Source organism: Dromiciops gliroides, chromosome 5 (genome assembly GCF_019393635.1).
Source record: "Dromiciops gliroides isolate mDroGli1 chromosome 5, mDroGli1.pri, whole genome shotgun sequence".
Classification (NCBI taxonomy): Eukaryota; Metazoa; Chordata; class Mammalia; order Microbiotheria; family Microbiotheriidae; genus Dromiciops; species Dromiciops gliroides.
The window spans coordinates 165,663,427-165,682,334 of record NC_057865.1 but is presented as its reverse complement, the minus strand read 5'-3'; the positions used below and the strand labels follow the sequence as shown (position 1 = coordinate 165,682,334).

Here is an 18,908-nt window from a genome sequence, read left to right as displayed (position 1 = left end):
CTATCTTAGGTTTCCACTCTCTGCTTAGTTAGTGTCACCATTTTGCAGTGATTGATCAGAGTTCTGGGATCTTTCAAGGTTGTTTTTCTTGGTATTATTGTGGTTTTAAGGGAACTTACGGTAAGTAAGGATCATTTAATTCTTGGTATTCATATCTTCAACACCTAACACAGCACCTGGAATTTAGTAGGCACTTGATAAACACTTGTTGATTGATTGATTGGTTGGTTCTGCTTATTTCACTCCATTAGAAACTAAGTTTCTCTGAAATCATGAAGAAGCTAGGTGGCAATATGGTTACTTGGACCTAGAGTGGGGAAGACCTGTGTTCAAATGCACCCTCAGATATTTACTAGCTGTTTGACCCTGGGCAAGTAATTTAGGCTGTTTCTTCATCAGCAAAAAGGGAATGATAATAGTGCCTACCTTCCAGGGTTGTTCTGAGGATTAAATGGATTAACATCCAATATATTCATTTTTTATGTTAAAATAATATTGCAATATTATTTATATTAATGTAATAAAATTTGTCTAGCCACTCCCTAACTTTTTTCCCTAGCTCTCTGCAACTACAAAAATTATTGTTGTAACCAGTTGTCTTTCTTTTCTTGTGTACCTCATTTTACCTCATTTTCTTTCAGGACAATTATAATTATCCAGGCTGCTTCTTGAAGGAAGATAACAGAGGAAAGGTCAAAAGTTAGCATTTGATCCTAGGGGCACCTGCATCTGTGATTCAGAGAGGGACAGCCCTGCCCTAATGTTGCATTTTCATTTCCCTGCTACAAATAATGTCAAATGTGCACTTATCTTATTTGAATTTGGAATGAGTGACAGGTATTCTCTTGAAGAAGCAACAGTTAGAAATGAACATGGAACAACTTATTGTTTTAAGATTGGGAAAGGAGTAAAACAAGGTTGTATATTGTCATCTTATTTATTTAACTTATATGTAGAGTACACCATGTGAAATGCCAGGCTAGATGAATCAAAAGGTGGAATTAAGGCTTCTGAGAGAAATATCAATCTCAGATAAGTAGATGATATTACTCTAATGGCAGAAAATAAAAAAGAATTAAGAAGCCTTTTGATGAGGGCAAAAGGAGAGTAAAAGCCAGTTTGAAGTTCAACATAAAAAAAATAAACTAACATTTTGGCAACTGGTCCCATTACTTCCTGGAAAATAGATGGAAAAGAAATCGAAGCTGTGTCAGATTTTATACTCCTGGGCTCAAAGATCACTGTAGACAGTGACTGCAGCCATGAAATTAAAAGACATTTGCTCCTTGGAAAGAAAACCAGGGCAAATCTGGATTGTATAGTAAAAAGCAGAGACATCACCTTGCTGACAAAGGTCTGTATAATCAAAGCCATGGTTTTTCCAGTAACAATGTATGACTGGGAGAGTTGGACTATAAAGAAAGCTGAGTGCCCATAGAATCTACAATTTCAATTTGTGGTGCTAAAGAAGACTTTTGAGAGTCCCTTGGACAGCAAGTAGTCAATACTTAAAAGATATTAATTTAGACTCTTCATTGGAAGGTTAAATACTGAAGCTGAAGTTTAAATACTTTGGCCACATAATGAGAAGATAGGACTTATTGGAAAAGACTTGATGTTGGGAAAGATTGAAGGCAAAAAGAGAAGGGCATGGTGAAGGATGAGATGTATACATAGTGTTGTGGGAGCAATGAACATGAGTTTGGGCAGACTTTGAGAGATAATGGAGGACAGGAGGACCTGTTATACTATGGTCCATAGGGTCACAAAGAGTTGGACATGACCTAAATTCTCTCAAAGAAGTTAGAGAGCCCCCTTGCTCCTTCAGTAAACTTTTGTGAGGACAGAGGTGGGCAGGAGTGGCAAATGTGAAAGGAAGTTCCTAACTTTGACTTGAATTACTAGAGTTGTAAAGCAGAAAGAATTTTATCTCTTGTCGGACAAGGAAAACTCTGGCTGTTTTCCTCTTTGCCAGAGACTGAGCTCAATGATGGAGAAAGATTTGCCCCAGAAAATGATTTTGGCCTTGCTTGAGAAAAATATGAGACATATCCCTTTGGGGGTCACCAGGAAATTTAAGAGAACACACAACCCTTTGAACATACTCACTGGGATAACAGATTAAGGAACCTGCTTATTTGGTTTCATAAATGACTGATTACCAATATAGATCTTTGGGAGATAATGTTCACAGGAAGACATCTGATTTTTTTTTTAAATAAGAGTTTTATTTAGGAGTCCTTTTTGTCTTCTATATTAATCGTATGTAAGGGAAATTGACGTCAGCACATGGGGTGTTGTCAGGTTGAGATTTTCTGGGTGGAGACTATGATCTAATCCCCTAAAGTATACCTCCTCTTTTTGTATTGTGATAGCTTTGTACATAGGGTTATTACTATAAATCTACTATAATCTCTCTCTCTCTCTCTCTCTCTCTCTCTCTCTCACACACACACACACACATCATTAGTCTAGGGAACTCCAAGTAATGAAATTCCTTTTTCCAATGTAAGACAAGTCTTTTTCAATTTAAAGTCTCATACATTAGGGGGAAGAAGGGGAAAATAAGAAGTGAAATGACTTGTCTAGGTTCACAGCCACATAGTCATAATGCTGTCTCTGTTATTACTCCATAACAGGATAAAACATGCATTCAGTATGGTATTTAAAGGTCCTTCCCAATCTAGTTCCAATCTACATTTCTATAGTTTTACAAAACAAATTCCCTTCATATTTTCTAACATTCTTTCTAAGGTGGACTGTTCATCCTTATCTCCTGTATTGTCCTACCTTCCTTTACTTCTGAGGGTATTCACCCATACCTAGAATGCATTCCTGAACTCTATTGAAATATTTCTCTAATTTCCAAGTCAGATTCAGGTACCACCTCTTACATCCCATCTTTCCTGATTACTTTCTCTCAGATAAAAATGATCTTTCCCTTTTCATATTTTCCTAGGAAACCTTTTCTGTATATCTCTCTCACCCTCAACATAGTCTACCCTGCATTTTATTTATCTGAGTATATGCCATATTTGAAAAAATAGACTTCAAGTTCCATGAAGACAGGGACTGTCATTTTTTTCACCTTTGTATTCTTAATGTCTCTCACACTGCCTCATACATAAGATCATAGACTCAGAGGGTACTAAAGTCCAATATCTACCTCACCTCATCTTACAGATGCAAATAAATTGAAGCCTAGGTATGTTAAATGATTTGCCCAATGAAAAACAGGTATTTAGCAGCATAGCCAGGAGTTGGTCCCAGTTCCTCTAACTTTAATTAGTACTCAATACATATTTGCTGAATTGAACTTTAGTGCTCGGGGGCAAAGTGGGCAAAGAACTTCTGGGAGAGAGAATTCCAGATTGGTGGCAAGTATGCATATGTTTGGCTGGGGGGTGGCTATTAGGGGTGTGGTAAAGATAGAGTTTTGGCAACTAGCCCCTTCTCTATACAGAATAAACTGAGCCAGCCTAGTATGGGCCTAGTGGGTGAGTGAGCAAATGCTCTGAGTAACGGTCCAGTCTTGACTGGCACAAAAATAAATGACTAAGATTTTGATTTGCCAAAGTTTAAACAGTTTCAGAGGCTTGGGTCTCTTCTGTATCCAACTGTCACATTCCAAGGTTCAGATCTTCCATTTTGAAAGGTGATGAAAAGTGTGTTGTTGGCCAGTGAATGAAAAATAAACATAGTATTAAAGCCATCTTAATTTATCTCTTCACACTTCTCAAAATCCTCTCTTGTTTTCTTTCTTCTTCCCTTCCTTTCCCCTTACTCTCTTTGTCCTCCTAAACCTTGTTTCCAATTTCCTAAATCAGGCAAAAGACTGATTTAGCTAATGAGATTTCCAGAGTGATTTGTATATTTGTATTTGAATTGGATGGGGTCTCTTAAATAAAGGAAAAGTTTTCAGGACTCTGTGCATATCTAACTGTGAAATTTCAGGCACAGATTAGGGGGGATTTGGGTGGGGTTTTTTTGGACGGGGAAGGGAGGTTTCAGAGTTAATTTCAAATATAGGTGATCACTTACTTTACCTGTTCCAAAGACAGCTCTGATGGTAATTGAGAGTGACAATGGCAGCTCAAATCAGTGAAGTGTCATATGGTGTGAAATGCATCCTCAGGGATTTGAACACAAATATACATATAATAAAAAAGGAAATGAACCTCCCTTCCTCTGGTGTTGAAGTCACATTTTCAGTTGGACAAACCACTGTTATTAGATATGAGGCTTTGTGAGATAAACTGATTACCTGGGCAACATAGGTGAAATTATCCAAATAGTTGCCTTTATTCTCAGAATCAGGGTTATCCTACTTTTTATTTGACTTTACTTTTCATGTGGAGATGAAGCCAAAAATCCATATGAGGCATCCCATGCACTTACCCTCCTCCCCACTATCTTGTTGCTGGCAAACTGTTAGACATTCAGGCTAGTAAAACAATGTGGTTTTTTTAGGTATAGGATCAGTATTGGGGATGAGCAATGTCTGAATGCTATGGGGAGATGGTAAGTGATTACATACAAAGTCAAGAGAGAAAGGAGAAGAAAAAGAAAGAGATAAGTAGAGTGGGGAAAGGAAGAAGAATGGAAGAAGGAAAATAAGGGAGAGAAAAAGAGAAAGAATTAGAGGGAAAGGGAAAGAAGTCAGAAAGACAACAAAGAGGTAGAAAGTGACAGGAGCCAAAGATGGCCTCCTCAGATTTAATTGATACAAAGTATTTGCTCTAAGTAAAGGATGCAGGGATTTTTCAAAGCCATTCTGTTATGAGACAATAATGGCTGATTGCTTGGGAAGTTGGTAATGCTGGCAGTAGGAAGGTAATGGGCACTACTCCAGCCCAGAAAGTTGGGTCTTTTGTTTTTGTTTTTGTTTTTAGTTTTCTTGGTGAGGCAATTGGGGTTAAGTGACTTGCCCAGGGTCACACAGCTAGTAAGTGTTAAGTGTCTGAGGCCAGATTTGAACTCAGGTTCTCCTGACTCTGGGTTGATGCTCTATCCACTGCGCCACCTAGCTGCCCCAAGTTGGGTCTTTTGAAAGACATTATTGAACACCTCTAGCCAGGTTAGTCAATTTGACCCCTATTTCTAGAGCCAGATATGCTTATCCTATCCCTTCCTGGCACATAGTGATTTGAAGCTCAGTGAGGGATGGAAATTACAGGTACATATGTCTCTCCTTTAAAGCCCAACTCAAATGTTATCTTCTCCATGAAGCCTTTCTAAATTTCCCAAGTCAATGATGACCTAGACTCTCATATAGAACATTGTACTCTTCTGGTGCAAATATAATGTAATTTATATGTGTCTATGTATGTATAGCTTAGTCCTCTGTTGTTGTTCAGTTATTCAGTCATGTCAGATTCTTACTAACCCTATGAACCACTGTTTGAAATCAGTCCAAGTTCATGTTCATTGTTTCCATGACACTATCTATCCATCTCAACCTCTGCCATCTCCTTTCTCTTTTGCCTCCAATCTTTCCCAACATCAAGGTTTTTTCCAATGAGTCCCACTTTCTCATTATGTGGCCAAAGTATTTAAACTTCAGCTTCAGTATCTGACCTTCTAGTGAATAGCCTGAATTAATTTCTTGAAGTATTGATTAATTTTACCTCCTTGCTGTCCAAGGGACTTTCAAAAGTTGTCTTCAGCACCCCAGTTCAAAATTGTTGATTTTGCCGTACTCAGCTTTCCTTATAGTCCAACTCTCATAGCTATATATTGCAACTAGAAAAGCCATAGCTTTGACTGTGTGGGCTTTTGTTGGCAAGGTGATGTCTCTGCTGTCCAAATTCACCATAGCTTTCCTTCCCAGGAGCAAGCATCTTTTAATTTCATGACTGAAGTTACTGTCTGCAGTGATCTTTCAACCCAAGAATATAAAATCTGACACTACTTCCATTGCTTCTCCCTCTATGCGCCAGGAAGTATGGGACCAGTTGCCAAGATCTTAGATTTTTTAATGTTATACTTTTGAGCCAGCTACTAGACTATAAGCTTTACCAAGGCAGGCTTCCTTAGTGTCTTGCACAATGTTCTGCTAAGTAGATGTTGAGTAAATCAAACTGAGGCAAAATCTCTAGAACACATGGACTCTCAACAAATACTATTGACTAAGGAAGGTCTAATCCATGGAACATCTGGTCCTAACTAGGGCTACATTTAAAGAATCCCAGAATCTTAGAGTCAGGAGAGATCTTGAAGGCTATCTAATTCAATTCATTATTGAATAGGAATTCCTCCATGATACTGGCAACAAACAATCATCCAACCTCACCTCAAAGAACTAGAGTGGGGAGTGAATGTGGGGAACCACTGGCTCCTGAGAAAGCCCCTTTCACTTCTGGATAGGTCTAATTGTTGGGATGTTTTTCATTATGTTAAGTCTAAATTTGCCTCTTTACAACTTCCACCTACTACTTTGAATTCTGTCCTTTGTGTTCAAGCACAGCAAGTCATAACAACCAGGATGATGGAATGAATGTGCTCATCTTGTGGATGAGGTTTTTACTGAAGCACAAAACCAGATAGCAAGACTGCTGTTTACCCCTATCAACCACCACCAATTTCTTAAATTCCTGATGTGTGTGTGTGTGTGTGTGTGTGTGTGTGTAAAGCTGGGGATTTGACGAAAAATAAATCTTTGTCCTGAAGTAGCTTAAAATCTAGTAGGGGACATGAGATGTAAATAAATAATTTCATTTTTAGAATATTATCAAGTGCAAAATGGAGGCCAAAAAGAGTGGTATGAGAGTTTCAAGGAAGGAGGCATTGTAGTACTGGAAATCAGGGAAGTCTTCATGGATCAGGCGATGGGGTGACAGATAAGCTGGATCTTTAAGGAAGAGGATTTTCTTCAGATGTGGGGGATGGGTGGAGGATGGGATGTCAGTTCCAGGATATGGTCTGTGCAAATGCAAGGAGGTGAGTGAGAGCAAGATGAGATGAAATGGTTAGTAGTCAAGGTTAGCTGGATGAAAGGATGTGTGATAATTGCACTGCCCTTCAGCTAGCCTCCACCTTTCTCTGAAAGGAAAGTCCCATCTCTGTCACCCTGGGCTCTGATTGATGAGTCTCATTTTGCCTAGTCCTAGGACAACCATATCACTTCCCAGTCATATCTTCCTGACTTGTGTACTACCCCATCCTATCCCTTTGAACTTTCACAGTAGGAACAGTAATCATATCAACTCTACCATTCTTGGTGAGGATTTATCAGTCAACTACTCTACAACTTTAACCATCATTCACCCTGACTTCTCTGTCAAAATGTTTTCTCCCAGCTATGTGTTGTTTGTATTAGACTATAAGCTCCTTGAGGACAGGTCCTGTTCTGCTCTTTTGTACTTTTATCCCCAGTGCTTGGCACATAAAAAGTGCTTGGTAAATGCTTTTTTATTCATTCATTCATTTTGCTAGAAAGGTAGGCAATTGCCAGATTAACTTAGGCCTTACATGACAAGCTAATGAGTTTGCATTCCATTTTGCATGCGATTTTGAAAGGTTTTAAGGAGATGATGGTCATGGTCAAATCTGTGCACATGAAAGATTACTCTGGCAGGTGTGTGAAAGGGAGATTGGGCAGGAGAGAGATGTGGCAGAAAGACTAGTTAGAAAGCTTTGCAGTAGGCTGTAATAATAAGGATCTGAACTAAGATGATGGCTGGTGTGAGTTGGGAGAGAGGGAGGTTAAAAGGGTAAGATAATGGGAGAGATATTGCAGATGCCAGCTGAAGAGCACTTTACAACTGGTTGTCTGGGAGTGTGTGTGTGTATTGAGTAGGAGGAGGCTCTGCTTGACCAGGGATATTGAAGAGTCAAAGATGATTTCAAGAAAGTTTAGAGCCTGTTTGATTTGGAGAATTGAGGACTTTTAATAGGAATAGGGAAGTTAACAGAAGGACCAGGTTTTGGACTAAGGAGGATGAATTCCATTTTGGAAATACTGAGTTTGAGGTAGCATGTAGGAATACTCCAAGGGAAGATATATAGCAGGCAGTTGAAAATATGGAATTGGAGCTCAGGGTCTAGGGTCTATTGATGGGATAGGGTGTGTGTGTGTGTATGTTTTTCCCAAAGGGAGGGGGAAATGAGAGTCAATATAGTCACTGCAGATTAGTAGGCCACGAGGCAGTCAAGCAGCTTTTTGATAGGTGGACACTGGGAGATGAATAGGGCAGATCAGAGAGTATACTACAGGGATACCACGGGAAGTTGAAGACATCTGTTCTACTGTTCTAACTTTTGAGGCTGGGATGTCTCACCCTAATCCCATCTTGATGCATTACTTCTGCTTTCCAAATCTCCCTCCCCCATCCACAAGAAAAAAAGTATTCGAGGAGGACTTCCTGGCAAAGTCTCCGATAGAAAAAGAACGCAGCAGCACAGTGCATCACTCAACTTGATCTGACTGTTGCGTAGTCTGGGAAATCCCTGCAACTGGGACGGAAGATGGATGTTTGAGGACACGTGGAAGGGGAGCGAGGGGCTGTCCCACTCACGACCCTGAGATTTCTTGTAATTTTCCTAGCTTCTGGCAAAGGGAGCAGCAGCTGGAGTGGAGGAAGAGGTGGGGGTGGGCAGAAGGTTGAAGGGAAGCCAGAGTGGGTTGAGATGGGGGAAAACTCGCACGTGACAACTACTCCATACAGGGTTCTGGGCTGCGGTAGAGCATTATCGTATGCCCATTCCGGGGCCGCTCCCCCCTTCTTTCTTCCTCATTCACCTCTTCGGACCCAGGCAACATTCTACCTGGAAGTCTTGCTCTTAAGAAAGGTAAAGGAGTTACGGCCTGCCAGGTTCGGGTTCTCCTCTTTGTCCCTGGAACCTCTATGCCAATACTCTTAACGTCTATCTTTTCCAGCTCCCCCCCACCCCCCACCCCTTCCTCATTATTTGACGTGCGCGCGGTTTTGGTGCAATGCGAATTATCTCCAGTCATTCAGTCTGGAGGGGTTTTGACAGCCGGGGAGAGCCGGGAGCGGGCTCCGTCTGGGCTGTGGAGTCGAACGCCCACTTACACCTTCCCCACCATCACTTCCTCCTTCTCCTCCCATTGCCATAACAACGAACTACAGCATGTGAGCTACAAAGTGATATTGATACAAGTCAAACAACCCGAAGCAGCAGCAGCAGCTGCGGCGGGCGGCAGCAGCAGCAGCAGCCCTAACCAAAGACCAGGGTGGAAGGGAAGGGGAGGAGAGCGGAGGGGAGAGGAGCCGTGTGGGTGTGTGCGCGTGTGTGTCTATCTGTCACTCAGTCCCTGCCCGGCCCTTCGCCTCCCTCGCATAGCACACGCACTGTGCGTGCCCACCCTCTCCGCCTCCTGGGTGCCAACTTACAGGGCACTTAAGCGGGCGGACACTCGCTGCTCCTCCTTCTCTTTTCCCTGTGACTGAGAATAGAAACTCCCATCTCTTCTCAGTCATGCTTTCCCCCACAAAATAAAATCTTCCTACAAGAACATCCCTTCGGAGGGTCCCCCACCCAAGGCATTGCAGAAGAAATGAGATAGAACAGGGTTTCCTCCTTGTGTCCCTGAACCCTTTATTCTCCATCTCCACTCTAAAGAGTATTAAAGTAGCCGGGACAGGAAGCTCGGAGCCCCTGCGGGCCCGGGGAGACCTTTGGGGGGGGGGATTCCCTCCTCTGGTTAGGACTATTGTAATTGGTGGGGTTTTTGCGGGGGGCGGGGGGAGGAGGGCAGGGCAGGGCGTCTGAACCCAAGTGCTGCGGAGTAAAGACATCCCCGAAGGCAGCAAACCAGGGAGAGCGAGGGAGGGGAGAGTGGGAAGAAGGAGGGAGGGAACGAGCGAGTGAGCGAGGGAGGGAGAGAGGGAGGAGAAAAAGGAGGCAAGAAAAGTAGCTGAAAGTGGGGTCTGCAGCAGGCGGTGAAGGAGCCGTTTGAGCAGCAGCAGCGAAGACAGCGGCGGCGGCGGCAGGAAGTCTGTGGTAGAGAAGAGCAGAAATAAGAGACCCTGAGAGACCGAGGCAGAGAGAGTGAAAGAGGAAACTGCAGAAGAGGAAGCACCGCTGCAGTTGAAAGTCTCTTGCTGGTTCCCTCTCTGAGCATCTCCCTTGCACGCACGCACGCCGGCAGCAGCAGCAGCGGCGGCGGCAGCAGTAGCAGCAGCAGCGGCAGCAGCAGAAGCCGCGGCAGTGGTGGTGGTGGTGGTGGAGGTGGTGTTGGTGGTGGAGGGCTAGTCAGCTCTCCATCCATTCAGGACCTGCACATTTCATCTCTACGCTCGCTCTCCTAGAGCCCCTCGCCACCCCTTCCTCTTCCCTTCCACAGCCCTACGCACTCCCTCCTCCAGCCCCGCCGCACCACCCCCACTCTCCCCCTCTCAGTCGTCCCTCCACCTCCCCCAGACACTCCGCTGCCATGGCCCGGGAGAACGGGGAGAGCAGCTCCTCCTGGAAAAAGCAAGCCGAGGACATCAAGAAGATTTTCGAGTTCAAGGAGACCCTGGGAACGTAAGTAGGGGCTGGATGGAAGGGAAAGGGTGGAGGCGGCGGCCGTGGCCGTGGCTGTGGGTGCTGTGGCGGCTCTCGCTGCTGCTGCACCGAGCCGGGATCGCAGTGTCCTCATTGTCCCACTCGAGGCTCTGCAGATTCTCCCTCCAACACCCAAACGTGTGTGTCCGTGTTCCGGGAGCCCAGAATACGTTCCCACCCAAGGCGGTGGTGTGAGCTCGTGGCTTTCAGAGAATAGCTCGCCCCGGAGGTTGATTCCCCCCCCCCCCAATTTCTATCTATTTGTGTGCCCAGGTCTGAATATGGTGAATATTTACATTATGCGTATGTTGAGTATTCCCACAGTGTGTTTGTACACACACACACACACACACACACACACACACACACACATCTATATCAATGGAGATGTTATCCAAAACACATCGAGTTCAAGAATGATAGAATTTGGTAATATCACTCATTTAGATATACATGTGTATAGTGTATGTTTACATGCACATGACAAAATTGACAACCACAACAGCTAGCCATTTATACAGCAAGTGCTGGGCGTGTTTGGATATACCCATATTTATATCATCAGATAATTCTACTGTGTTCAGGGTCACATGCGGGTAGGTCTTTGAGCCTGTGTGTATATATGTATATTATAGTATGCAGACACACTTGTTTATCTCAGTAGCTCCTAGCAGTCACCGGCTGTTCAGTTTGACTTCCATGCTATATACCCTAAAGCTGATGGACACAGTTAAGGAGAAGCAGAAATACTTGGAAAACACTGGGCGAGTTTTTCAGAATTTCGCGTAGTTTAATGGTTGTTGGTGCATCTTTTACCTCTTATCTAATTTTTTGCAAGGGGGGGTTGTTGTTTGGGAAGTCAGATTAGTTGGGAGAGATAATAGCAAAGAGGAACTACACAAAGTGCAAAGGGGTTCACATGAACAGAAGTTATCTTCATCCCCCTTAAATATCTCCATGCATACGTATATATGTGAGTGTACCTATGTACGATAGAATTTTGGTTCTAGAGGTATGCATAGCTGTTAAGGGTGGAAGGAAAACGGGGATTCTGGTGCTGTCGTGTTTGATCAATCAGCTTGTTCTTTGCTGCCCTGTTCTCTTGGCAGCGCCAGGGTTTTGAATATGCCTTGCCTTCAAGTGTAGCCAGTGTCTGCTGCAGCTGCATATATTTCTTCTTATTAGCAGGGGACAGAAGTTGTGAGATGCGTTCATTTCAAGTACTTTGGATTCTAATTCCAGCAAATGTTTGGACAACTAGAGTTAAATCTTCCTCATACTTCTTCAGGGAAGGCTTTCTTAAGGCATCTGGCACTGAAGTGTGGTGTAGTAGAAAGAGCGCACCTTTGACCTGGGCTTCAGCCCTGGGGCTTTCTCTACCACTTACTAGTGGTGTGATTTTAAATGGGTCATTTTATCCCCAACAAAACTTAATCTCTTTTCCTTTAAAATGGGAATAATAATAGTTGTCCTAGCTGTCTTAAAGTGCTGGAAAAATCAAATTAGATGATACAGGGGTATTCAGAAAGTCAGTGCAGTTCCAAGCTCTGCACTAAGTTATGAAACAACAGTTTTTTTTCAGTAAAACATTTCTTAAACTGTATAGACTATATAAGTGAAAAACATGGCCATAATGATAATAATGATTATCATTGTTATTAGGCAAGGACATATTTCTACTTTTAGGTTTGCCTAAAAATAAGATCACACACACACACACACACACACACACACACACACACACACACACTTGGGCTTTAAAGGAGAGGGGAGCTTTTTGCCCTGAGGAAATGGGCACAGTCAGTTAGTGGACTAATTTGTTTTAAAACTTTTGAAAATACTTTTGAAGTTTACTCAGGTGTTCCTGTTCTAACTCTCAGCTGCTCAAGTTACTGGGTAATAAAAAGCTTGCCAATGCTTGTCATTCTAGGTATGTGATTCTTGGGCTTCAAGAGGATGGATTTGGAAATCATGAGGGTCCATTTATTAAAGTGGCACGTTTGCTCTTCCCAGTGTAATTTCTATAGATGGCTCTAATTTTCCCTGATAGGTTAATATAGTTTCCGTAGCTGACTTTTGTTTTGTAGGGGAACATTGTATCTCCACATCTGCAATGGCTAAAAGGGGCTGAAGATCAACCCAGCTGTTTCGCAGCTTCATTGAGTGAAGCTCATTGTTGCTACTTCTGCTGCTGGAGATCAGTTCCCTGTGGCTCAGTCTTTGTAATGGACTGAAGTTCATATTCTGGAACTAAAGAAAGCCAAAGAATCCTGTATAAGAGAGATCTAGGACCCAACACTTTTTGAGAGAGCTCTGCGCACAGGACCCCCACCTCCTCCCCCCACTGTACATGCTAAAGAACTGAGCTATTTAGAAAGACAAAACTAGAAAGACTTTGAGAGGCATTATGGTGTAGCCAGTAGAGAGGCTGATTAGGAGTCAAGAAGACTTGTATTCAAATCCTACCTCAGACATTTTCTATCTGGGGAACCCTACCCAAGTAACTTTACCTTCCTGTCTTAGTTTCCTCTGTAAGGAGTTGGACTCCAGGGCCTTTAAGGTTCTTTTAAACTCTCAGGCTATGAGCCTGTAATCCTTTGGAAAGAACATTTCTATCAAGTTCCCCTAGAGGGCTGGCATGCTGGAGGCTTGGGTTTCAGTTCAACTTCCATGTTAAACCCTAAAGATGATGAACACAACTAAAGAACAGAAGTCAATTAATGCCAATAATCCAGAAATTCTTGGACTTTCTAGAAGTGATTGGCCCCAGTTCTGGATGTATTATTTTCCTCTGCAACAAGCTCAAGTGACCTTGGCCAGTATCTAATTATGGAAGCTGTATCCAGTCCATTCATGGCTGATTTTTAGCCTTGGCCTTTTCATTTCTATTTGTAATGAAATCTAGCTAAGGAAAGTTTAAAAACTGGCATTAGGATTGGAATGCATTTTTCTTGTGCCCTGTAGTTTCTTTCTTCTTTCTTTCTTTCTTTCTTTCTTTCTTTCTTTCTTTCTTTCTTTCTTTCTTTCTTTCTTTCTCTTCCCCTCCCTCCCTCCCTTCCTTCCTTCCTTTTTTTCCCTCCACTTTCACAATATTTCTGGGAGGATTGAATGGCCATCATCTCCTGTCCCCTTTTGTCCCTTCTACATTTTTATGGAAAAGCATGGTTTAGAGTGAAGGCGACTGCCTGACCTTAGTAAGTAATGCCAAGAAAAGATGAAAACTCATCATTCTAAACTTTTATAATCAGCTGTGTAGCTGACTGAGCCAGCTCACTTCCTTTGTGAAGCTAAGCATGGAGTGGCAGAGACAAAAGGGGAGAGCTCTCTAATCTAGTTAAAGTGAGGTGCATTTTTAAAGGGGGCATAGGGATAGGGTTTGGTGGGTAAGGTATATATCACATAGAGTTGGAACCTATGGAAGAGAGGAAACTGAACAGGATAAAGGGAGTCTAGAAGAAAGGCCTTGGTGCCTGTGTGGATTCTGGAATTTGTTGATGATGTACCAATGAGTCAGGACTTAGGTCAAATGTTTTAAACCCTTTCATGGTTCAGTTTAACCTCCTTTAAAATGAGGATCATAACACTTGAGAATAAGGTGGAGATTATTTGGTTAATACTGATTTATTAGCAGCATGTTTCTAGGGTCCTGGCCTGGCATAAAGGTACATTATATTGATATATGATGTAACAGTAAACTAGGGGTGGCATTCATTTCTACGTGCATATTTGTCAAATCTTCAGAGGTCTCTTAACAGCTTCTGAAAGAACATTAGAATTTATTATTTGGAGGCATATATGTATGAAAAGAAAACAATTAGTTTTCCTAGTAAGAACTCCTTACTTATTAAAAATCAGCATCATCATTCTAGTCTAGAACATGCACAAGACTAGAGAAGGCACCAATAATGACCACATCCCAGACAATAGTTTTTGTTGTTGTTGTTGTTGTTTTTCTGGAATTTAAGATGTATTTTCAGTTAGAAAGTGATAGCACTAATTTTTGCATGGCTTTTTAAGGATAGACTCAAAAACAAATTAAGGAGACACAGGAATGAATATTTGCTTGGCTGGGCAACGCTCGGTGGTGTAGTGGGAGGTAGTGTAACCTGGTCTAGGAATGAGAGAAACCTGGGTGAGTCTTGGTTCTGTAGTGACTCTGTGTGACCACAGGTGAATTACATACCTATCTTCTTTGGGCCTTAGATTCCTCACCAATAAAATGAGGTTGGATTTGATGATCTCCAATGATCTTTTCATCTGTAAAAAATATATATGAATGACTTTTTCAGTAAATGCAGCATGAAATTGACTCAGACTGGTCAATTCTCTGTTGTGGGCATGTTTAAGTGCCCTGATGGTGTCAGAGTAAAACTGACTATATAAGTCTATGAAACCTCATCCTTTTTTTTCCAGGACAATGAGGCTTAAGTGACTTTCCCAGGGTCATACAGCTAGTAAGTGTCAAGTGTCTGAGACCAGATTTGAACTCAGGTCCTCCTGAATTCAGGGCCAATGCTTTATCTACCTGCTTTTCACCACCTACCTGCCCCCTCATCCTTCTTAATGTCACTGACGTTGGCCACTCTTTTTCATTCAACATATTCCTACCTAGTTATGCTATGCATAAGAAAAGTAGAAATAGAAATTTTAGTATGGCTGATATTATATTGATTTAGATCATTATCAGAAAAATTCTGAATACTTCTGCCCTTTAAGGTCATATGTGATCAATTCATCTGTAAAACAAGTTGGGGAACTGCCTGAACCTGATTGGAGTGTGGAGTGCTGTATTTTTTTGGGAGGAGGAAATACAAAGGAAATGAAAGGTTTTGGCAAATCTGGAAGTCTGCTGCAGTAGTTATTTACCCTGGAATCATTCGGCATTTTAAGGTCAATGAGAGTCATTTAAAGTGTTATTTCAAGAGGAGAAAGGGTGTTGGGAGGGGTAGGGAAAGCCCTGGATTGTCATCAAAGGGAATAGCTTTTACAATCTCTGTTTTAGCACTTTCAGTTTTTCATTTTCTGTTTTTTTGAGAGATGATATGAATTCAACCATTCAATATGACTAAACAAGTGTTTACTGGATGTCTATTATGCCCAGTCATTGTCTGATAGATTTGCACACACTTTAGTTATTTATAGACCTTTGAATTTTGAACATGTATTATTGCCAAACTATTGAAAGGAATTTCCCTTTGAATTACCGAATATCAGTAGTGCCTTCTTTCCTCAGCTGGACTCTTTCATAGTACTTTAAATGAGATCATGTATATAAAGTGCTTTGAAAACCTTAAAACACTATATAAATGTTAGCTTTTATTACTAATTATTATTATTACTCTGTGCAGAATAACCTTTTCCATTCTCTGGTGCCAAGAAATCCTGCACAGTTTATTTGGACAAAGGTGTTTTTAAATGCATTATTTTCTGTGACTGATGGTAAATCATTGTATTTTTGGTGTATCCCACAAAGGATTGAAATGTTAGCAGTAGGAAGGATTGTTTTGCTACTAGGGAAAATTCCTTCTCTTGCCTGCAGGGGTAAACGTCGGGGAGCTGTGTCACTTGTCACACTAGCATACAAGTCTCCCAATTGATTTGGGAATTTAATCTCCAAAGGTTAAATGGAAACAACACAAATGTAAAACATAGCTATTTTTTTTGCTAATATGTTTGAAATAAATGTGTCCAAAAAATTCCTTTCTCTTGAAGAAAAGGAACGGTTCTATTGTACATATTTGTGGAACTCTGGCAAAAACAGACCCTGGAAATTTGTAGTCCTCCATGCCAGTGACTAAAGTGAGCTGTTATCTTGAAGAAGAATTTATGTATTCAGATCTGGGACCTTAATCACCACATGGATCATGTTTGCATTTCTGTGGGTGGCTTCTTCTATAAGGTCAGGGGAAGATCTTAAGGGTTAATTTGGTGAGTTTCTTCTTTGACTAGGTCCATAAAGCCCCTTAATCTCTCCTTTCCCCAAACAAATCTTCTTAAATCCCCATCAATCTCTCTGTCCTCCTCCTTCTCTGTGGAAGATTAGTCTCATTTTAGAGGTAGTGGATGTAACCTTATTGGTCAATTTTTGCAGCCCCTGGCAGTCAAAACTGCTCATAAAGCATCGCAAAGCCCCGGGGAAACTGGAAGTTTGTGTCTTCCTCTTTTATTTAGATTTAGAGAATCTATCTCTGATTCTTTAAATGAAGAGTGACTGTTTGGTGGCAGGAAAGGGCACTAAAGTCTTGTGTGTGGAATCTCTGGATCCATTTGTCATTCCTGATTCCAGACACACAATTTGATGTCTATAGGGTGACTAAAACACAAAGCTCATCTGGACTCAGGAATGAATACTAACATGACACCCTGGCTCCAGATAATGTACTAGCATATTCCTTTCATATTCTGATAACAAAGAGCAGTGGTGTCAAACTCAAATGGAAATAGGACACTAAAAGGTTCCCTGTATATGTATTGTCTTAGAAAGCCACATAGCAACATCATCTATCTTCTATTGTATTTTTATTTCATTAAATACTTCTCAGTTGCATTTTAATCTGGTTCTGGCCACACTTCAAGAGTTGGGAGTTGTTGTCTTTGACATCTCTGATCTAGGGCATGAGTCTGTCTCCATTTCCCTTTCCTTCTTATTGCTGTTGGTTTTGTTATTAAGGTGATGGTGGCAGTTTGTTGTTACTACAAGCTTTTTAATATTTGCACATTGATTATCCAGTTTGTGTATTATTCGGGTTCTACTAAAGTTAGCCAAATCCCGGGTATTGTGGCTAAGAATTCAGAGCCTCTGGGTTTGAATCCTACCTCTAATAGCCACTACCTGTGTGACCTTGGAAAAATGTCTTCTCCTTGGGCTTCAGTTTCCTCATAAATAAAATGAAGATGTTGGATTAGATGGCCACCTCATCTATGACTTAAAAATGAAAATGACAGGACACATCCATTTATGTTCCAGCAGGCCAGAAAATCTTCCATCATCAGCTACAGTTTGGCTTCTTTTCTGGTATCTCAACAGGTTGGAGGAGACATAGAATCCTTCCCATCTATTTCAAACAACAAAGAACCACTCCTAGCAGTATCAAACGAGATAATATGCTCAAAGTATAACATAAATGCCAGTTATTTGTATTATTTATTTTTATTTTATAGGGCAGCTAGGTAGCACAGTGGATAGAAGCCTGGAGTTTTAGGAAGACCTGAGTTCAAATCAGGCCTCAGACATTTACTAGGTGTGTGACCCTGGGCAAGTCACTTAACGCTGTTTGCCTCAGTTTCCTCATCTGTAAAATGAGCTGAAGAAGGAAATGGCAAACCACTCTAGTATGTTTGCCAAGAAAACCCAAAATAGGATCATGAAGAGTCAGACACCACTGAACAACATCACCAGAATTTTTATCTTGGCTGTAAATGAATAGTGGGCAGAAGTGGGGGAACAGATTAGCATATATTGGAAGTGGATTTAGAGGGGTTTGAGGGGGACTGGAGTTGGACTGGGAATACTTTATCTTGAAAGCAAAATCATACTTCTGAAACTGGAAATATTCTTCAATGAGTTAAGAACACATGTTGAATGTTTGATGCATATGGACCATTCAGCTGGAGAACACTGGTACTGGAAGAGTGTTAGTCATTCACCACATTGTGTACAAGCATGTGCTCTATTTAAGTAGTCAAGCATTAACAAAAGAAACCATAGTCTAAAACTTTGCGAATGCCTGAGTCTGTTTTAGTGTGGCCTATTTTGTCAACTGTTACAGGCTTGTACCCTCACCTTCATTATCTCATCGATTTTGTCTCTCCATACCTACACTGACTTGCAAGGCTGGTTTTCTCTTTGCTTCTGTCTAAAAGAGCTTGTACAAGAGTGTTCTCTCTTTTAAACAAAATTACTTTTATTCCAAACTGAATAAAAATTATAAAAAACAAACATTCAAATAAACAGAGAAATTTACAAAACTATGAACTCCAAACTATTTATATGTGTATAAACTTTAACAAAACAATGAGTAACATTTCTTTAGTTTTGTATCTCCTGATACCTTTTTCCTTTTGCACATTTAGTAGATGTTATTGCTATTTAAAAAATACAGTTTGAATGAATAATTATGTTCTGTTATGTCTCTACTCTGGGCTACTTCCCATACTTTTAAATAGCTCTTTGTTTTCTTCATATTTGTTCTTTTTTATGCCACAATAATATTCCATCACATTGAGCTATTAATTTATTCATCCATTCCCCAGTAATTGGACCTGTAAATTTTTTCCATTTTTATATTATTAGTACATTTGTTATTAATATTTTTCCTTTTAATAGCATATGAGGGAATAGTCCTAGTTTGGGGTATTATTATTGGATCAAAGTTTTATAAATGCATCTTTCCTAA

At 41.1% G+C, this 18,908-nt stretch overlaps 1 protein-coding gene across 2 annotated transcripts in view; it reads left to right on the top strand.

The window, feature by feature from the left end:
- The first annotated feature begins 8,683 nt into the window (after positions 1-8,683).
- CAMK1D (calcium/calmodulin dependent protein kinase ID) overlaps positions 8,684-18,908 on the top strand; it is a 479,866-nt gene continuing 469,641 nt past the window's right edge. The window contains exon 1 of one of the 2 annotated variants that reach the window (XM_043966580.1): positions 8,684-8,790. Coding sequence is in view for 1 of the 2 variants with exons in the window: in XM_043966579.1 (XP_043822514.1) it covers positions 10,400-10,491 (92 nt within the window). In the remaining variant the exon portion in view is untranslated. Of the gene's footprint in view, positions 8,791-10,375; positions 10,492-18,908 lie in introns of those variants that run through there. The other variant, XM_043966579.1, reaches the window with a different exon arrangement.